This window comes from Notolepis coatsorum (assembly GCF_963971535.1).
Source record: "Notolepis coatsorum genome assembly, chromosome: 8".
Taxonomy (NCBI): Eukaryota; Metazoa; Chordata; class Actinopteri; order Aulopiformes; family Paralepididae; genus Notolepis; species Notolepis coatsorum.
The window spans coordinates 125,838,691-125,861,087 of NC_140172.1; the positions used below are offsets into that span (position 1 = coordinate 125,838,691).

At 44.5% G+C, this 22,397-nt stretch overlaps 1 protein-coding gene across 1 annotated transcript in view; it reads left to right on the forward strand.

Annotated features, from left to right (window-relative positions):
- stk32a (serine/threonine kinase 32A) overlaps positions 1-22,397 on the forward strand; it is a gene marked incomplete at its 3' end in the record, with an annotated part of 257,623 nt that overhangs the window by 170,112 nt on the left and 65,114 nt on the right. Inside the window, exon 5 of the mRNA XM_084319706.1 lies at positions 9,248-9,351. Coding sequence (XP_084175832.1) covers positions 9,248-9,351 — 104 coding nt within the window. The remainder of the gene's footprint in view (positions 1-9,247; positions 9,352-22,397) is intronic.

A 22,397-nucleotide genomic window follows, 5' to 3' on the forward strand; every position in this document is an offset into this window, starting at 1 on the left:
ATGGCTGTAGTGTTATTTGGTTCTGCGGAGATATATAGTTGTGTATCATCAGCATAACTATGGAAGCATACATTGTGGTCTCGAATGATGTCCCCGAGGGGCAGCATATATAGTGAGAAGAGTAATGGACCAAGGCAGCTTCCTTGTGCAACTCCAAAGCTGCTGTCATGTTCCTCGGATACATTGTCTCCAAGCTTAACATAGAACCTTCTCCCCTTAATGTATGTTATGAGCCAATTTAGTACATGATCGGAAAAGCCAACCAGTCTTTCAAGACGACTGATCAAGATATTATGGTCAATCGTATCGAACGCTGCACTAAGGTCCAATAGGACAAGAATTGAGACTTTGCCAGCATCGGAATTTAGCCTGAGGTCGCTAACTATTTTGGTAAGGGCAGTTTCAGTGCTGTGATTTGTTCTGAAACCTGATTGTAATTCCTCCATGATGTTATTATCTTTGAGAAAGGAGTTTATTTGTACTGAGACTATCTTTTCTAATATCTTGCTGATAAATGGAAGGTTCGATATTGGCCTATAGCTTTTTAGTTCGTTTACATCTAAGTTTGTTTTCTTTAGTAGTGGTTTTACTACAGCCGTTTTAAATGCATCTGGAAAAGTGCCTGTTTGAAGAGACATATTTATGATTTCAAGGACATGATTTGAGACACTATCGAACACCCGCTTGAGAAATGCTGTTGGTATAGGATCGAGGCAGGAGGTGGCGGAATTACACTCAGAGACAATCTTACAGAGGTCAGGTAATGTAATACATGTGAATTCCCCCATAGTTATCTCAGGTGGGTTTTCACTCACAGCCAGATCTATATCAGCGGTAATGCTTGCTCTAATCAATGATATTTTTTCATTAAAGAAAACTGCGAACTCTTCACATTTTGTGGCTGATTGCTGCGGTATATGGGGGGGTGGTATGTTAATCAGCCGGTCGATGGTGGAAAAAAGTACCCTGGAGTTACCCATATTTTCTGAGATCATTTTGGAAAAATATTCCTTTCTCGCAAGTTGTATTGCCTTATTGTATGCGCCCATGGCGTCTTTGTATGAATTAAAGTGAGCTGTGAGTTTGAATTTCCTCCATTTTCGCTCGGCTATCCTACATTTTCTCTTGTTATCTTTAACATTGGTTTTATTTAACCATGGAGAGATTCTATCAGTTTTTACCTTTTTAACCTTCAGAGGGGCAACAGTATCTAACACTGTTGACAAGGTGCTGTGGAAGTTTTGCACTTTCTGATTTAAGGAGGATTCACTGCATTGGTCATATGATTTCATCATACTAGAGAATTTTGCTTCAGCTCTAGCGTCCAGAAGCCTTCTGTGAACTAGGAATTCGCTTCTGGTCTTATGTAATATTAGGCTTGTACCATAGAACACACAATAATGGTCAGAAATTGGAATTTGTTTTACTGATACATTCTCAATGTTTAGCCCTGTTGTTATTAGTAGGTCCAGAGTGTTGCCATGTTGGTGGGTGGCCTCGTGAACATGTTGCATCAGTCCAAAACTGTCCAGTAGGTTCAGAAACTCACAACCCCTGGGGTCATCCTTTTTGTTGATATGAATGTTTAGATCTCCATTAAGAATGATTCTATCATACCTGGTAATGCAGATCGATATGAGTTCTGAAAATTCCTGTATGAAGAGTGGCGAGTACCTTGGTGGTCGATACAATGTCACACATATTACTGGCATTTCTGTTTTCAATACAATAGCAAGGTATTCAAATGATAAAAATGTTCCCAGGTCAATATCATTGCACACAAATTGAGTGGAGATGATTGCTGCTATTCCGCCTCCCCTCCCACGCTGTCTGTTTGATTGATAGAATTTAAAATTGGAAGGGCAGGTCTCAATCAGTGTTGCTACACCAGTGATATTGTCTAACCATGTCTCTACTAAAAACATACAATGTACACCATGTTTTACTATGAGTTCATTTATCAGAAATGATTTTTGTTTCAGCGCTCTAACGTTGAACAGTGCTAGTTTTAGCTGTGCAGGTTCTGTAGTGGGGTGTGAGATAGTCTGTGGTTGAACACTGATATTGATAAGGTTAGATTTACATATGGGACGTGATAATGAGTAATTGATTAGTCTTTTGGTGATCAGAATCGGGATGACACTCAACGTGTTTTTTTTTGTAGCTTAGGCTGCTTCTGTATATAGTCTACAGAGCTAGATATGGTTGGTTGTCAGGCCAGTGATGCTACACTTTGTATGACGTTATGTATTAGCACATTTACCCCTGATATGTTTGGATGGATGCCATCGGGTCTGTAATGGTCTTTCCTGGACCAGAGCAGATCAAAGTTATTTATATAGCAAAGTCCTATAGTAGTACAGTAGGTCTGTAGCCATTTGTGCAACCAGAACAGACGGCTAAATCGCTCAGATCCACGACCTATAGATGGAATGGGGCCAGACACAATGCATATTTTACCCAGGCTTTCAATAGTGAGTATTAGTGATTCAAAGTCAGATTGGAGTTTAACGGATTGTCTAGCCATTACGTCATTTGCTCCGATATGAATGATAACGGTGTGGGCGGACGGATATCTGTAGATGATTTCGGGAGTACACTCAAGTAAGTCAGTAACTTTTAAACCGGAAAAACAATACGTAATGCCGTGTGGTATTTGCAAAAACCTGGTGATGGAATCTCCGATGAGTAGGATCTCTGGCTGTTCATGGATGCATTCCCCGTCGTAGATGGCCAGGTTTCTATGGTGAAAAGCCGCAGGAGTAGCGTCTGCATTGTTGGCAGGGTTTGATGGTTGGTCGGGCAGCAGCGCCGTGTGGAGGGGCTCGTTCACAGCGGCATTTCCATCGATGACACTCGCCGTTTGAATGATCATACTGGCATGGGCTGCAGAGCACCGCAGACGAGGACGTTTAAACTTTGGGGAGTCGGACCCATCGTGTGAGTCTGGGGAGTTTGGCGATGCGAGAGCAAACAGGGCAGAGCGCTTTCTGCTCTGGGTTGCAGATATATTTCCATGGTTGAGTTGTGAGCTGGAGAGGGCCGCCGTCCTGGTAGCTTCGCTTGGAGCCTGGCTAGTAGCTAGGCTAGTAGCTAGCATCGGATAGTCTTTGAGCAAAGCTACATTACTAGCAGCAGGAGACGGAAACGAGGGAGAGCCTAGGAGGCTGGGATCATTACAAAGAGGATTGAATCGGTTTGATAGTTGAGGTGAATCAACGGGATCATATAGAGGAAGGGAGAGCTTCCTTCGGCCCCTCACCACTGTCGCCCAGGAGGGACTACTGGTGCAGCCTGCGTCCGCTTGTTCCATGCTAGCCAGCCTGGACATGAGCTCCGTTTGACGCTTGAGAAGATCCATTACTAGTATCTCGATGGTCTTCAGTTCCGTTCGCATTTCTGCGACATCTGACGTTGGAGCCATTTCCTCGGGGGAGTTTAGCACTGTGGGTACTGTAGCGTGTAGCTGTAGCTATGGCAACAACAAGCTCCGATAGCTTAGGTCACGTCCAGTAAAAAGTCACATAAAACCAATAAATCCAACAGCATAAACGATAAGAGCAAAAGTCACAGTGATCAGTTAAGATCACTGGTTAAAAAATGGTAGAAAGAAAGAAAACAGTCTAAAGTTTGAAAGTTTGGGAGGTCCGCAAAAACACGTCCGTTCAGTAGCAACCGGAAGTGTAGTGGATCCAACCAACTAACACACAGGAATGCAGTCACTTATAGCACATGCATAAGCCTGGTCTCTTTTGAAAGATAACATTCTGACGTTTCTTACACAATAAAGTAAAATCACTTTTAGTGCTAACGAAATAGAGTAACATAGGGCTGAACTTGAGTTGTACTTGTAATTGTGTACTCACGTTTTTCTGTAGTAGTTGCAATATCCAAAAACATTATATCCCAAACATTGTTATAAGCTGGAAAACACTGTGGGTCCATAGTGTGAAGTCTTATCTAGTAGAGGTCCAGATTTCATAAAAATCCATTAAGAAATGGGTGATTTAGAGCGGTTTTGGTCAACTGTGTACAAAAAAGTTCTCCAGTAATCCATTTCCTCATTGACGGCAATGCATTCCGTGTGTTTTTGACTTCCTGTTTTCGCTCGTCAATTTTCACCTAGATCCCTGATTCGCACCACCCCAAGTGGGGTATCATTGGAAAGGTACACTCATTGGCTACAACCCTGTCCAATAGTTTTCGCAATCGGCAAATTATTGACAGTTCGAGAGCCTCTGGAGTCAGTAACCGAGCGGCTCAGCTTCGTTCAGAGGGAAAAACGCACTTAACAGGTTGGTTCAGTTCCGCTCACTCTGAGCCACTCAGAGCGTTGCTGAGCACTTTCAGACTGGGCTTAGTATTACTGTAGCACTCAAGTTCAACACTGTTTGACAAAACTTGTAAGTGGCTTTAGATAAAAGCGTCAGCTAAAACGACTAAATGTAAATGTATTATTATGTAAGAAATGGATCAGACTCTTGCATCTGTTTAAACGAGGACGGGTCATTAAAGGTGTTTGTCACGGAAGAGGAATTCTGCGTTCCATTTCCCCCTCGTCAGCGCGTCACAAGCTTCTCCCAAACACCAGCTGCTGACCTTTATTGCTGATCAGTTCCCACTTCCAGAGAAAAGCATATGCTCACTCATTCCCACACACTTACTTTGACGCTTTTATCCAAAGCCACTTACAAGTTCTGTACAGCAAGTCAGCAGGGAGGGTACAACTCAACGGTGACCGTCAGTTGTGTGATAGTAAAGGGTTAACCTTCTGTCGTGTGGCAGTGAAAGGGCTAAGGGAACAGAGGAAGAAGGTAAACAGAGATTGCATGCAGGTTTTATTTTCTTCATCATCAATCTTCCATTTAGGACCTTTTCTGAATCCGCTTTTTCTTTCTCAAAACCGCTCTTGACTTGTGATGATATACTGTAGATGTGATCTGTATATAGAACTGACAGTCACTGTTCAGTATTCTTGGAGATGTGGTCCCCCAGGTACCTTTTCAAAAGGTACTTATGTTCAGGTTCCTAGTCACTCATGAGTTCTTCCGGCATTTGATGGAGTTGACTACTCTATTCAGGGCTCGGTTATTCTATTAAAATCACCCAGTGAGTTAATAATTGCGAACGCACAGCTTTAATCATTGTGCATGTATGAAAAGAGAGATGATAAAAGATAGTAAGAAAAGTAGGAAGAAGCCATCTTTGACCGACCATTACCATATCATTGAGGTTTGGTGCAATATTTGAAGCCCAAAATAAGAGTTTAAGGCAATTAAAACTAAGCACTGACATTCATTGTGCACTAAGTCATCCCGTATATAAATAATAATAAAAATATAAACATAACTTGTCTCTGTAAGCCCAGGTTTTAAAAAGTTATCAATATACTACCAAAATCAATAGAAATCAAATGAAAGTTAAAGTTATCCAATCCTTTAAATCAACCTGGGAACAGAAATCAATAGAAATAAATTAAAAATAAATCAATCTAACCTAATTTTAAATCAATAGATTTAGACAAATACTTCTCCATCTACTAACCTTTCACTACCACACTACAGACGGTTAACCTTTCACTACCACACTACAGAAGGTTAACCTTTCACTACCACACTACAGCAGGTTAACCTTTCACTACCACACTACAGAAGGTTAAGCTTTCACTACCACACTACAGAAGGTTAGGCTTTCACTACCACACTACAGACGGTTAAGCTTTCACTACCACACTACAGAAGTTTAACCTTTCACTACCACACTACAGAAGGTTAACCTTTCACTACCACACTACAGAAGGTTAACCTTTCACTACCACACTACAGAAGGTTAACCTTTCACTACCACACTACAGACGGTTAACCTTTCACTACCACACTACATAAGGTTAACCTTTCACTACCACACTACATAAGCTTTCACTACCACACTACAGAAGGTTAAGCTTTCATTACCACACTACAGAAGGTTAAGCTTTCACTACCACACTACAGAAGTTTAACCTTTCACTACCACACAACAGAAGGTTAACCTTTCACTACCACACTATAGAAGGTTAACCTTTCACTACCACACTACAGAAGGTTAACCTTTCACTACCACACTACAGAAGGTTAACCTTTCACTACCACACTACAGATGCTTAACCTTTCACTACCACATTACAGAAGGTTAACCTTTCACTACCACATTACAGAAGGTTAACCTTTCACTACTAGATTACAGAAGGTTAACCTTTCACTACCACATTACAGAAGGTTAACCTTTCACTACTACATTACAGAAGGTTAACCTTTCACTACCACATTACAGAAGGTTAACCTTTCACTACTAGATTACAGAAGGTTAACCTTTCACTACCACATTACAGAAGGTTAACCTTTCACTACCACACTACAGAAGGTTAAGCTTTCACTACCACACTACAGAAGGTTAACGTTTCACTACCACACTACAGAAGGTTAACACTTTAATCGCCATGGGTTAAATTCATAATTTACCATCCCTCGCCAGCTCTATTTGTCTATGGAGAAGTTCCCCTTCTTTGCAGGGCTATAACTTTTTAAATTCTATTGCTAAATTATTATGGCCCATTCAATGTCCTATATGTATTGTTCAGGGTGTAGCAACGTTAAACTTTTTCATTCACATATTCATACTAAAATATGGTCTAAAGTATAAGTATGTTTTTATCGTTTTCTGCAGCTTTCTTCAGAACGTGATTTATAGCCCTAAATGCATTATATTGATGATCAAATACAGTTTGGTAGGAATCTGTGCGAGATAAAAAGTTTCAACTGGACGTGGTTCTAGACGTTTCTACGCATCATCTGATGATGATCGGATGGGCGAGGGGGCGTTTATAATTCCGTGGGCAGCGTTAGATGATTCATCCAGAGTGGGTCATATGTTCATCAGATCAGTTAGTATAGAATACGTTAGAAAATAACGCTGAATCTTACCGTGGCTTCCTCGCGCCGCTGGCAGATGAGCGTGGAACAGACTTTTTTCTATTATGGGATGTAGAAATGCCCGATCCATTTCCAGGTTGTATAATAGTATATACGTCCAAATAACGTTGTTTATTGAGTTAGGGCGAGCGATCTATTATCCAGTGTTTCAAGATGGAGTCGCGGGAGCTATAGCGAGTGGCCGGACCACATATGGATGAGCACTACCGGTTCAAAGGTTAATATCCGGTTGGCGATCTGCCGATCGGCCACCAGATGGCGCTCTTGAACCGCTAGAGAGTTGAGTGGATCTTTGCAGTGGGTCTCAGGGCTCCGGAAAGGAAATATGATTTCGATGACAGATTTTTGAAATATTGACATCAAAGACGAGTTACGGCGTCTTCGGCAGAATGAGCATGGCTAGGAATGACGTCTTAACTCGTCCGCGGCGATCATAGTGTTAAGCTTTCACTACCACACTACAGAAGGTTAACCTTTCACTACCACACTACAGAAGGTTAACCTTTCACTACCACATTACAGAAGGTTAACCTTTCACTACCACACTACAGAAGGTTAACCTTTCACTACCACACTACAGAAGGTTAACCTTTCACTACCACACTACAGAAGGTTAACCTTTCACTACCACATTACAGAAGGTTAACCTTTCACTACCACACTACAGAAGGTTAACCTTTCACTACCACATTACAGAAGGTTAACCTTTCACTACCACACTACAGAAGGTTAAGCCCTAATATATAGTATAGAGGTCCAGAGAAGAGTCCTAATACCACGTGAGGCGAAAACAACACTCGGACCAGGAGTGGCAAGGGTGCAGGCCTCTTATCCTGGCTCTGTGATGACATGAGGTTTCTCAGGTGGGTAGGCCGGCCCAGGTAGGCAGAGTGATGGTGAGGCGGGAACAGGAAGAGACCCATATAAGGTCGTGGAAACCTGCTGACAGACAGGGGAGAGAAAGGCCCTGGCTGTGGCCGTAACACAGCTCCGCTACACTCACCGGCCTTTCAACCCCCTGCCACTGGGAACCCACTGTAACACGCCTCAATTCACACCCAACAATGCTACACTTAGCATACTTAGTACTTAGCATACTTCTGCCTATCCATATAAACAATGTGAGTTTGCATACAATAATGTGTGTCTATTTGTTGGACTCTTCCTATACGAAAATGAACTGTGTTTATTTTTCACGCAATCAGTACAGACATTTACCAGATAAATACTATAGTGATAATATATTGGAATATTATAGAAATGTATGGTGAATCACTATGGTCTCCCTGTTTATCATAGCAATACTAATATGGTTATTCCTAGTATTTATTTAGTCATTTATAGTTTTACTATAGTTCATCTTTATGTGGATGACACTTTTGTCTATTGCTGCCTCTGTTCAACTAGCCACTGAGAACCTGCAACTTCTCTACTTAACTTGCTAACTAAGCTTGTTAACTAAGCATGTAACTTCATAAAATGCACAACATTCTCTAGGGCTAGAGATATTGTTATTGTTAATATAGAGATATCGAATGGGTCTCACATCGAAAGAGTTACAGAATTCAAATATCTTGGCATCTGGCTTGATGAGAAATGTACATTTAAACACCATATAGATAGATAGACTGTAATCTTGCCAGTAAATCGTGGCAAAAATTGGTTTCTTGAAGCAGGTTTTTCTATCTGTCTTGGATTATGGAGATGGTGATTTATAGAAATGCTGCTCCATCCACTCTGAAACCTCTCAACACGGTCTATCATTCTGCACTCAGATGTATTACGGGGTGATAGATACGGCGCTCACCACTGCATCCTGTGTGATAGAGTGGCTTGGTCTTCTCTGGCAGAGAGGGCGAAAGGTAATTTCTGGGAAATTACCACCTTATATCACAGTGTTGTTGGATTGGAATTATGGACCCTATCTGACGCGCTGCCCAAATGACTCACACTTAAGGTCCCTGGAGTTCAGACTGAGCTTTTGGGAAGTCAGCCTTCTGTTTTAATGCCACACAGCTTCCTGGAACGATCTTCGAGTCACCCAAAAAAAATCAATACCCCACTGTCGTATGGACGATTTAAAAACACGATTGCAAATGCCATCGCTTCAGTTTGTAGCTGTTTTTAATGATCTAAACTGATTTATTTTTTTTACCTGTTTTTAATATGCCTGTAATCTCGACGGCGTTGAAAATGAGGGGAACCGAACCTCAATGTCTTTTGGAGAACAAATAAAGGTTTGGAATGAAATGTGTGTTTGCTTTGTCTCTCCTCAGCCCCAGAGTTGTTCCAGCCCGTTGAGGGAGTTCATCCCGGCTACTCCTTCTCTGTCGACTGGTGGTCCCTCGGCATCACAGCATACGAGCTGCTAAGAGGACAGGTACCTAACCTCTCTCTCACACACACACACACACACACACACACACACACACACACACACACACACACACACACACACACACACACACACACACACACACACACACACACACACACACACACACACACACACACACACACGCACGCACGCACGCACGCACACACGCGTGCATGCATTCCCGTACGCACGCACGCACACACACACACACACACACACACACACACACACACACACACACACACACACACACACACACACACAATTAAAATATTGAATGACTGTATGTCATAAACACTAATAAATGCAATCAGGTGTTTTACAGATACAGTTAGTTACAAAAGTGCCTGATTGGTCACATTGTTGCAGACAAACAGGATAATAACACATTATGAAAAGAACAGTAGCAGGTGAAATGGTAACAGACACAAAAATAACACTTTTTTAAATCAAATTAAAATAACACAAAAGCAGCGTCTCCTCCACACACACACACACACACACACACACACACACACACACTCACACATTAACACACATGCTTGCACACACACACACACACGCACACACACATGCACAAACCCACACACATGAAGACACACACACACGTGTAATGCAGTCAATTTACGTGTGCACACAAACCCATGCACACACACACACGCACAAACACACACACACACCACACACAAACACACAGTAAGTATGTCTTACTTTCAAGTGCATTACGCTAAACACACTTGCCCATAACTCACACACACACACATATGTGTAATGTAGTCCATTTACGTGTGCACACAAACGCATGCACACACACACACACACACACACACACACATAGTAAGTATGTCTTACTGCAAGTGTATTACGCTGAACACACTTGCCCATCACTCACACACACACACACACACACACACACACACACACACACACACACACACACACACACACACACACACACACACACACACACACACACACACCACACCACAGCACATATCTCAGTTCAGCTTGGCAGAGCGCACCTCATGGCTGTGAATAATACATCTGACATCTCCATCCCTCTCCTAGAATAGCCCTCTTTCAAGGAGCAGAGACCATAGTTCCAACTCCACAGCGGACAGTCCACATAAAGCCCCTTCACGTGACCCCCACCATGTTACCCAAAGGGATGAAAAAGAGAGCCGTTACTCTCTACCCGTTGCGCACCGAAGTTGAGGAAACTTGGGAAAACACTTTCCACCGTCTTCACAACACCGTTTCCTCCTCCTCTCACATTTAACGGTGATTGGAAAACGGAACTTTGCGCATCGCTGCCTCTTAGTGGAAGGAGCGACGGGGATCGCTCACCTCATTACAGAACACTCGCCCCGGGAGCCTCTAGGTGGTGCTTAGCGCTGTTGCCTCGCAGCAAACAGGTCCCGGGTTCAAACCCCACCAGGGGGCCTTTCTGTCTGTGTGGAGCCTGTGTGGAGTTTGCACGTGTCTCCCTGTGTCTGCTTGGGTTTCCTCTCGGTCCTCCGGTTCTCTCCCTCACCTAAAGATACACATGCTAGGTTGTCCTTGACCGAGGTGCTGTCATTACAACTGGAGCTGGCCCCCGGGCTCCATGTGTGGCTGACCCACTGCTCCTAAAATAGTTAGGACAGATGCAGAGCTAGAGGACGAATTCCCCCCAAGGGGATTAATAAAGGTCCAACTTAACAGGCAATGTTGAAGTGCTCGTCCCCCCAACACTTATATCTCAGCTGACCTTGTCGGGGGGGGGGGGAAGTCATTCCGTCACGATTCGAGATGTAGAACTAATTTTAGAGGCGTATCATTGGAATTGGAATTTTTCTCGCCCCAGTCCCCATCTGGGGGAGTCAGACTCCAATATCACGGCTATAAAGAAGAATCCGGAGGCGGTTCCACAGCGCGGAGGTAGTGTACTCCGACTGGAGTCTGCTGAGTCCGCTGGGTCCATGCAGACTAAATTTACGGCACGACCTCGGCGGGCTTGCCCGTGCGCAACTCTATATATATATATACTATATTATATTTATGCCATATTTCTGTCCTTCCGTACTACAGCATACCGGTGTCATACATATAGCTTATAGTGTGCACGCTGATCCAAGGAAACTATAAGAGAAGGAAGGGTCATCACGTCAGAACACCAGCGTTCTATGCTCTACTTGGTGCCAGACTTTGGTGCCAGTTCTATTGAGGCGTGTATTAAGATTCAAAATATACAAGCTATCTGAGGAAATAAACATCAACCAATATATCAAACGTTAGCTAGTTAACAATGCAACAAATTACCGATGATTCTGACATCTGAGGTAATAAACGCAGAGATGGCTGATCCCATTCAACTCAATGTTGGCCAAAGTGAAAGTTTCCACACTTGGCACCAATATTCTACACAGTGACATGATGAGCCTTGCTCATCCTAGATCACAACACATATGTATTCACTGCCTTGTCTTCCTCACCATCACAACATGACCGGAAGCTCCTGTGATGTGATGACGTCTGTCAGTTTCAGCTCGTCATACGTTCAAGCCTTTTCTTCCCCATTGTAGCCACCTCAAAGCTCTGTCTTACCCCCTCTCTTTCCTTCTCTCTCTCTCGTACCTTCTCTCTCTTACCATCTCTCTCTCTCTCTATCCTCTCTCTTACCTTCTCTCTTACCTTCTCTCTCTTACCTTCCTCTCTCTCTCTTACCTTCTCTCTCTCTCTCTTACCTTCTCTCTCTCTCTCTCTATCCTCTCTCTTACCTTCTCTCTTACCTTCTCTCTCTTACCTTCCCCTCTCTCTCTTACCTTCTCTCTCTCTCTCTCTCTCTCTCTCTATCCTCTCTCTCTTACCTTCCTCTCTCTCTTACCTTCTCTCTCTCCTCTCTCTCTTACCTTATATCTCTCTTGCCTTCTCTCTCTCTCTCTTGTACATTCTCTCTCTCCTATCTCTCTTATCACCTCTCTCTTACATTCTATCTCTCTCTCTCTTACCTTCCCTATATCTCTCTCTTACATTCTCTCTCTCTTTCTCCTCTCTATATCTCTTACCTTCTCTCTCTCTCTCTCTCTCTCTGCCTCTCTCTCTCTCTCTCATACATTCTCTCTATCTCTCTTGTGATGCTTGTCAGGGCTCCGTCTGAAATCCCATCTCATCCTCATAAACCCCCAGGCCAGTCCGTCTCACCCTCCTCTCTGTTGGCCTCTACACCAGCAGTTCTCTCAGCCTTTTTGATACGTGACTCCTAGCAACATAAAAACTTTTTGCAAAAAAAAACCAAAAACTTGAGCATAATTCACATTTTCACTTTTCAGACTATTCCACTGGATTTAATAACCAGAAGGGGGATTTAGATTTTATTTATTTATTATTTCACAAGAAAAAAAAGAAACGCTTCAAATATTCCATATTTCACACAGAGTAGAAAGAAAGCATCTATACCAAAGATTTATAAACACGATGGTGTGTTTGTATATCTTTTCATGACCCCCGGGTTGAGAACTACACCAGTCTCTCCTTCTCTTCTCCCAAGCCATTTGTGTCCACCTCGTCCCTCATGTCACCCTGTAGCTCTCTCTCATTCAGGCTACGTTTAGACGAGCGTTTTGTGAACAGAAACCGCAAAAGTCATCTTGCGGTTTCACTTTTAATTTTACGTTTAGACGAGCGTTTTGGGGTGGAATTCTCCGTGCAGACGACGCTATAACGACGGAGCCCCGCTGTCACACGATTGGCGCATATGTCACATGACGTGCCTTCAGGTGATCTCCGTTGATAATAGTCAGACATACTTGCTTTGTTTACGTCTCGGCTACTGGCAAATACCTGCTACCTGTGACGTAAGTAGTACGCGCGACCAGAGCCGTGACAACCCTTTCGTCATCGTTTTAACAGATTTATACGGTTTTACAGTTTAGACGAGAGCGCAAAGCTTTTGCGTTTCTAGGAATTCCACCCTGGAAGGTAGTCTCACTTTTTTGCGGTTTCACCCCGTAAAAACGCTGTTTCCGTATAAACGAAAGGCACATCCGAAAAAATATTTTTGCGGATTCACCTGCTAGCGTTTCCGTCTAAACGGGGCCTCAGCCTCCAGCCACGTCTCAGTTCAGTCAGAGTCTCAGGGACAGGTCAATTGTATCTGCAGCTAGCCGTTGGAATATCAATATGCAAGAGCTATATATATATATATACATATACATAGGAATATGTAGTTCAAGTTCAAGTTTCTTTATTAGTTGTCATACAGAAATACAGAATACTTCGGAGTCAGCATTGCTTTGGGCTTGGGCTGATCGCTATACTAACCCGTTTGGCTGGGTTAGGGGGAGGGCAAGTCATGGGTGGGAATCTGGCGTTGTGGACAGCGACACCTACAGGTCAGGTCTGGGCGCTTGCTCAGCGGAGGCAGGACTTGATGAAGGCAGCGTGACCTCCCACGCGTTACACTTCACCAATGAGAGTCCTCGCTGCCAGGTGAAAAAAGAGTCACTGGCTGTCGCCGCGCGTGGCGGAGGAAGCGTACGGATGGCGCGTGCGGATGACTTCAGGGTTCCCTTGTACCGACCAGTAGGAGAACATGCGCACAACAACCAGGTAGGGGAAGGGGGGAATTGGCACAACGACTAAATTGGGACGGGGAGAAAACAGAGAAAAATCAGAGAAAGACAGGATTTTTAAATAAAAAATACAGAATACTTTTGTATGAAATGCTTCTTTCTGTTTTGCTCCTGAGAGTGTGCTAGAGGAAATAGGTATAATAAGTATAAAATAGAAAGTCAAATACGTAAACAAGTGTAAAAATTATTTTTTTCAATATACATATATACACTATATACAATATACACTATACAATGCAGAGTAGAGTTACAATACAATATAAATGGGATGAGGTAGCTTGTGGTGCCACCTTGTGGTGGTAAGGTGCAAGGCTTGGCTATGTGCAATGAGGTATGAGTAGTGCAATCTCTTGCTAATAAATATAAAGTGTGTTAAAGTGTCTAAAGTGTGTAAAGTGGGCACTGTGCACTTGCACTGTGCACATGTATGGTATAGGAATGAATATATGAATGAATATAATGACTCTGTGTATGTAGAACTGTGAAAGAAAAAGTGGCATACGGGGTCTCAAACTCAATTTACCTGGGGGCCGCTGGAGGTAGAGTCTGGGTGATGCTGGGCCGCATCAAATATTCCACAAAAAAAGGGTTTCAAGTATTCAAAAAAAAAGTACAACTGATCCAATCTTCTCACAAACTCACTAAAACCTCACAAACACCAGCAACTGAGCATTCTCAGTGGTGTCAGCTATGGAAATGCACTGTGCATTTTTTTTATTCTATCACAAAGCTGTTTAATCAAATCATCAGCCAGTATTTCAGTTATTCTGGTTGCTGTGCTATCTGAGGAGAATTTGCTTTTGTTTGCCTTCAAACATGGTCTCCATCACTTCAGTCATACATTATTTTATTATTTATGCATCAGAGAATGGCTACTTGTTTTTAGCCAACACCCATGCCACTGAGTGAGGACTTCTTGGTTGCTTTTTCTCGTTGTGACATAGCTTTAACAATAATTCTGCTTGCAGCTTGATTATGATGATTTCATTCCATTTATTTTTGTGGTTCTTAGCACTGAATTTGAGGAAATGTTGCATCAAAATAACTGTGTTTTGTTTCGTAGTGGCGTTTAAAATATGCCACTCTTCACAAGAGCTACCGTTTCTTGGCATATTAGTCACATTGGTTTGGTGCTGGGAGGATGCACGCATATTTTTCAGTCCATTCATCTTTGAATTGCAGCGATTTTCACTGTCGACTTTTCTTTTTCTGACCATCTTTGAACATGCCACATTTTTCTACTAGCTGCCTGCTGGCGAAACTAGGCTACTAGCTACATTTATCTCATAGATAAAACTGGGAACGAGGTTACTAGCTACAGTACCTGCAGATTAGACTACCTGTAGATGCGCTGTCAACTCGCTCTGACTGGGACCCGTTGAAAGGGACGACACGCATTCCGTGAAGACCCGCCCTACTCCCCTACTCTGTCTCTGATTCGCAGACTGTGGGTGGGGGGGGGGGGGGGGGAATGCTGACGGGACGCTGAATGTGACCAGAGTAGACAGACACAGACAGTAGTGCAGCCGGACAGGCAGAGCACTGCTTGCAGATGAGATAGCGGAGAATTTCGAGGATGCCTGCCATATACGCACTGGATATATTTTCCTTCCACTTGGTATCACTCCGGAATCACGTTTCAACCAAGTCACTAACGTAACGTTGCTGCCATGAGCCTGCGCTATGGTAGCCTACAAGTGATAAAATAAATAAAACATCCAACTCGCACAACGACGCGGCAAAAAGTTGCGCGCGGCCCGCACTAACACTAAACTTTGATGTCAAGTAGGGGGCCGCAAAATATCATCCAGCGGGCCGCAATTGGCCCGCAGGCCGCGAGTTTGAGACCACGGTGTAGGCTAAGTAGCACCAGTGGCGGCGTTAGCCCTGGGCTTCCGGGGCTTTAGCCCCGGATGTTTTTCTCCTAGCCCCGGATCTAAAAAAATTAAATAAAAAATGTCTTACATTTTTTTTACTTTTTTTTTTTTGTCAGCATTCCCATTGTCTTTGCTGAATGTTTGTTAGTGTTTGGTATTTTTAGTTGGTTTTTAGTACTTTTAAACATCCATTTTTAGTAAGTAGTTTTCATTTGATCCTATAATTCTTTCTTTTTTTTTAAACTTTATTTTTTAGCGTTTATCGCTTTTCTGGTCAAGCATGACCGACAGATATAGGTTGAAACGGGATATAGATCAGGGGAAGACATTCTGGGAAATGACGGCGGGTCCGGGAATCGAACTCGAGTCCCCCAGATCCGTGACGCAGCACGGTTTTCCCCGACGCAGAAATAGCGCCGAGTTATGCGGTGAGCTACTGGAGCTCCCCCTGATCCTATAATTCTTTCATTCACCGATTTGTGGACTTTTTTTTTTAGTGTCCTGAAAGGCGCCTTATAAATCAAATACATTATTATTATTATTATTATTATTATTATTATTATTATTATTATTATTATTATTATTATTATTATTATTATTATTATTATTATTATTATTATTATTATTATTATTATTATCATCATCCAGGAGGGAAAAGACACTTTGGATAGTAGGGACTGCATCTCTGCCTGTCCTGACCAAGAAACACTTTGCAACTGTGATCTCCTCTGGCAATAGTTGGATATTGTAATGTGTGGCGAGGGGTTGCAGCAATTCCACTGAGAGAAACTGGTCTGAGGCTGGATAACATGCCTGTATGCCTCTCATAAGTTGTTATCCAACTCATGAGAACCTGCTCTCAAGCTCTTGCAGCATTCTGTCGACGACTGGATAGAACAGTCTCTGAGCTGAGGTCTGAGCTTGTGCCACAAGATGACTCAACTACATACTCGTCCATCCTTTTCTGCTTCCTCCTTTGGCTGGTAGTATGTTCCTCAATCCAAAGGCCATTACATATGGCCTTTGTCCTGTCATACATGTCCACTGCCATCTCTGAGGTGCGATAACCTTTGAGTGTGTCCTGCACTGTGCTTTTAAATAGTACAGATATTGAAGATGTGCACTTTAACGCAGCAGCACCTGGAGCTATCCATACCCATGTCCAGTGTCCTATAATAAGCTTTAATCGAACCCTGGTTAATTTCCTCGGATAGTCCGGTTGGTTTGGGGTGGTGTGAAAGCTCATTCACTCTTGCAAGTGAACCCTGCTGCGGTTCATTTGAGATGTGAATGCAAAGCGGACCAAAGGCAGGAAAAGACCCAAAAATCGAATATTTTTTTTATGAGAAGACTGAAACATATGTATATAATGAAACACACAATACAGTTTTTTTTCGATTGCCTAAGCATGATTTTGAAAACGGGGCCCGGTGTTTCAAAACACACAATTAGCACAACCACACACACAATTATCAGAACACATCAGATCCTTTGCTAAATTAAACACTTGTCAAAACCATACACTAATTTATAAAAACTACATTTTGTTACCATATGAAACACACGTTTCATATGACTTAATTCTGTTTGAACCAGTTACACACACTGCTGTGCTTAACCTAAAACACATTTAGCAATTCTACTTCTCAGTGATTAGAGTACTGTAATTGAAGTACGCAGAGAATGTGCAAATATACAATAAATTCACCAAACACTACACAAGACCAATGCTGTGATGAAAATATAATTTATTTATCTACATATACCCAAATCAATGATGCAGACTGATGAAAAAAATTACATTTTCTCTCCATATACCCAAATCAATGATGCAGACTGATGAAAATATAAATGTTCTCTCCATATAACCAAATCAGTCAACATTTCAACATGGAGAATCACAACAATACATGTCCCAGTTTTCATGCTACTATGTGCATAACACTGTAAGCTCAGCAAATATCAGACAAACATAAAATACTGTATCCAGTACAGGTTAAAATTACAGTAAAACTAAAAAATTGAAAAAATGTAAACAGAAAATACTAGACATTATCTCTTTGCCTTGCTGGATCTGGCAAGATAATTTTTGTTGTGATTCTCCATGTTGACTGATTTGGGAAAATGGGAGAAAATTTATATTTTCATCAGTCTGCATCATTGGTTGTCTTGTGTAGTGTTTGGTGGATGTATTGTATATTTTCACGTTCTCTGTGTACAGTACTTCACTCTCCTTCCATTTTGGTTAAAGACAGGTGAACTCACCTGCTGCATTTTTATAGTGCTTAAACCCGATTGGTGTATCTACAATTAAGCAATGGTGTGTTTGTGCATCTGATGGCTGTGTTTAACCAATTGGCTCATATGTGTGGTAATTTGACATTCTGTGTCTAATGTAATGCAAGTGTGTTTAGTGTTTTGCAAATCACTGTGTGTATTGTTTTGCAAAAAGTGTGAGGCTGACATTGTAGGGGTGCAAATCTGGGCCTATATTTTGCTCCTTGAGTGTAAGGTTTTGATAATTGTGTAATACTTTTGATTTGAGTGTTTATGCAATTGAAGAAAACTGTAAAGACTAGAGATGAACTGTTTATTTCTTTTGTACATAGGCTGTGCATATGTTTGTTTGTTTGTTTATTTGCTTATGTGTATGATTCTTAACTGTGTTTTTATTTTGTTATTGGTGTATATGTGTGTGTGTGTGTATGTGTATGTACAGTATATGTATATATATTATATGTATATATATGTGTATATATTGTGGCAATTCCAGGTGTAGGGGTGGCAGAATACACAACACACAGACAGGTTGCAGTTCCCAAAATCATGCTCTTTATTTTCTATTCAAATAATAGTTGCTTGCTGGCGGTAATCTGTCGGCCGGGCGGCGTCTCCGCTCTGTAGCCTTTTGCCTTGCGCTGCTACGGGGGCCTGAGAGGAGGCTCCTCGGCTCCATTAAGTCCCCCCTCCCCAACAGGCGCACCGCGCCGTGATTCGCTAATCACCTAATCACTTTTGATGGGTCTCTAGTGACAGGTGCGTCCGGAAGCGGACGCCCAAACATGGGCAGCGCCCAGCCATTGGGTCGCCACGTAGCGCCCATCAATCACCAAGCCCAGGGGTGGCTTGGGGTTGCCACAGTACCCCCCCTCCAGCTCCGACCGTCGGGGAAGAGCGTCCAACGCCCAACAGGCATCCTTCCTGGAGAGGGCGTCTGCGTTGCCATGCGCCACCCCGGACCTGTGAATGACAGAAAAGTTAAACGATTGCAACTCCAGAAACCATCGAGTCACCCTGGCATTGGTCCCCTTTGTCTTGGCCATCCAGACGAGGGGGGCGTGATCCGTCACCAGCGTGAAGCGCCTCCCCAGCAGATAATAACGGAGCGTCTCCAGTGCCCACTTAATTGCCAGACCTTCACGCTCCACCGCAGAATAGTTGCGCTCGTGTGGCAGCAGCTTCCTGCTCACATATAAGATTGGATGTTCCTCACCCTCCAGTTGCTGGGAGAGGACCGCTCCCAGTCCCACCTCTGATGCATCTGTCTGTACCGTCATCTCCTTGTCGAAGTTCGGGGAGACCAGCACCGGTCCCGAACAGAGGGCAGTCTTGAGGTCCTCGAACGCCGCCTCCGCCTCCGGTGTCCACTTCACCGTGAACGGCCGCCGCGCCTGGGTCAGATCTGTGAGGGGAGCAGCGCGAGCAGCGAAGTTAGGGATAAACCTCCTATAATAGCTCGCTAGCCCATTAAATGTCCTGACCTGCTTCTTGGTTAAAGGGCGAGGCCACTCCCTTATCGCATCAATTTTCCTCTTCTGCGGTTTTACATTGCCCCGGCCTATTGTGAACCCCAGGTACTCTGCCTCTTCTAGTCCCAGCCTGCATTTCTTTGGGTTGGCGGTGAGACCCGCCTCCCGGAGGGCACCCAACACCGCTCTCACCTTTTGGAGGTGGGTGTCCCAATCTGATGAGTGAATGATAATGTCATCGAGATATGCGGCTGCATAATCCCGATGGGGCCGTAGTACTCTGTCCATCAGCCTCTGAAAGGTAGATGGCGCCCCATGCAGGCCAAACGGGAGAACTTTATAATGAAACAGCCCGTCTGGGGTGGAGAAAGCCATCTTCTCCCTCGAGGCGGGGGCCAGAGGGACTTGCCAATAACCCTTCGTTAGATCTAGTGTTGTGATAAACCTGGCCAGGCCCAGTCTATCAATGAGCTCATCCACTCTAGGCATGGGATAGGCGTCAAACTTTGAAATGTCATTAAGCTTCCTGAAATCATTGCAGAACCTGGTTGTTGAGTCGGGTTTCGGCACTAAAACAATAGGACTGGACCACCCGCTATGAGACTCCTCAATCACTCCCATCTCCAGCATGACCCGCACTTCTCTTCTTACGGCCTCTCTTTTTGCCTCTGGGATACGATAGGGCTTCAGCTTTACCTTGTCTCCCGGGCTGGTAATGATGTGGTGCTGGGCCAATGTGGTGCGGCCCGGCGTGGCCGAAAACACGTCCCGGTTCTGTTGGACCAGCTCCCGAAGCTCCTGCCGTTGGGTCGGGGACAACTGTTCCCCGATGGGAACATCGGCCGCCTCTGCCACCTGCTGCGCAAAAGGGGGGAGAGGGGGGGGCGAGAGCAGCACATCCCGGGCATGCCATTTCTTCAACAGGTTAACATGGTATAACTGTCGATGCTTCCTACGGTCGGGCTGGTGGACCTTGTAGTTGACGGGACCCACTTTTTCGATTATGTCGTAGGGTCCCTGCCATTTGGCTAGGAATTTGCACTCTGCTGTCGGAACCAGTACTAGGCTGTGCGCCCCGGTCATAAATGCGCTTCTGTGCGTCTTGGGCCTGTTGCATATGTTCTCTCACCACTGGCCAGAGCGCCTTCATCCTGTCTCTCATTACCTGCACATGCTCTATGAGAGACCGGTGGGGCGACGGCTGTTCCTCCCAAATCTCCTTTGCGATGTCCAGGAGACCCCGCGGCTTGCGGGCGTAGAGCAGCTCAAACGGCGAGAAGCCAGTGGAAGCCTGTGGGACCTCACGCACAGAGAACATCAGAAAGGGCAACAACTGATCCCAATTCTTCCCATCCTTCTCCATCACCTTTCTTAGCATGCTTTTCAGTGTTTTGTTGAAGCGTTCGCACAGCCCATCCGTCTGTGGATGGTATATGGAGGTTCGCAGCTGTTCCACTTTCATTAGTTTGCACATTTCTTTCATGACCCGCGACATAAAGCACGAGCCCTGATCAGTGAGAATAGAGTCGGCAATTCCCACCCGACTAAACAAATGAAAGAGCTCCCGTGCCACAATTTTGGCCGTCACCGTGCGTAACGGGATGGCTTCGGGGTAACGTGTTGCATAATCTATGATTACCAGTATATACTGGTGGCCTCGGGACGATTTGACTAGAGGGCCCACCACGTCGAGGGCAATTCTTGAGAATGGGGTCTCAATGATGGGCAGCGGGATCAGAGGATTTTTATAGTGTACCTTTGGTGCTACGCGTTGACACTCTGGGCAGCTCCTGCAGTAGTCCTCTACCGCTCTCCTCATGCCCGGCCAATGGAAACGCGCCTTTATGCGCTCCATGGTTTTGTCCACGCCCAGGTGCGCTCCGAGGATATGTGAATGCGCTAGCTGGAGTACAGTGGGAATAAAGAATTTCGGCACCAGCAATAGATCTTTAACCTCATCATTCTTTTTTACGACTTGGTACAGCAGTTGTCTTTTTATTGCAAAGTGAGGATATGACAGGTTACTCACCCCCTCCACTGGATTTCCATCTACGGTTTTGATATTCGCCCGGGCCTGCGTTAGGTTTGGGTCTTCCAGCTGGGCCGTTCCGAACTGACCCGCCAGGTCCCTCCCCACCTCGTCCGCCTGGGGGAACTCCGCAAATGGGTCCTCGTCACTGCTATCCGTCTCGGGGCCCGCTTGGGGCGCCGGCGCGTCGTCACCCACACCTGATGCCGTCTCCGTCTCACTCCCCGGTATATTCAGGGGTTCCGGCGCGTCGTCACCCACATCTGATGCCGTCTCAGTCTCACTCCCCGTTACGTTCAGAGCACACACCTTCGGCTGACGTAACCCTTTCCTCTTCCTCGGTTTACCCGTAGAGGGTGGGGTGCGCGGGGAGATGACGGCTGAGCACAGCTGGCGATACAGGGGGCAGTCTCGACCAATCAGCAGCGCTACCGGCAGGTTGGGTATCACGCCGGCTGTCATCGAGCAGACCCCCTTGGTGGTTGTCAGGGTGATCTGCGCTATGGGATACAACTTTGTGTCCCCGTGCACACAGGACACTGACACTTGCGGAGCCTCTGCGTCGCAGTGTGCCAAATGGGGCTGAACCAGCGTTATGACACTACCCGAGTCCAGGAGCGCTATGGCATCTTCGTCGTTGATGCGCACAGGTAAAAGTGTTGCTGATGTTTCCTTATGGGCCCAACAGGCTGCGCCATAATTGCACGTCTTTCCGCGGGGGTCTGAAGCTGCCGCCGATGGCATGGACACATCCCGGCCTGGGCAGTTCCACGAGAGATGC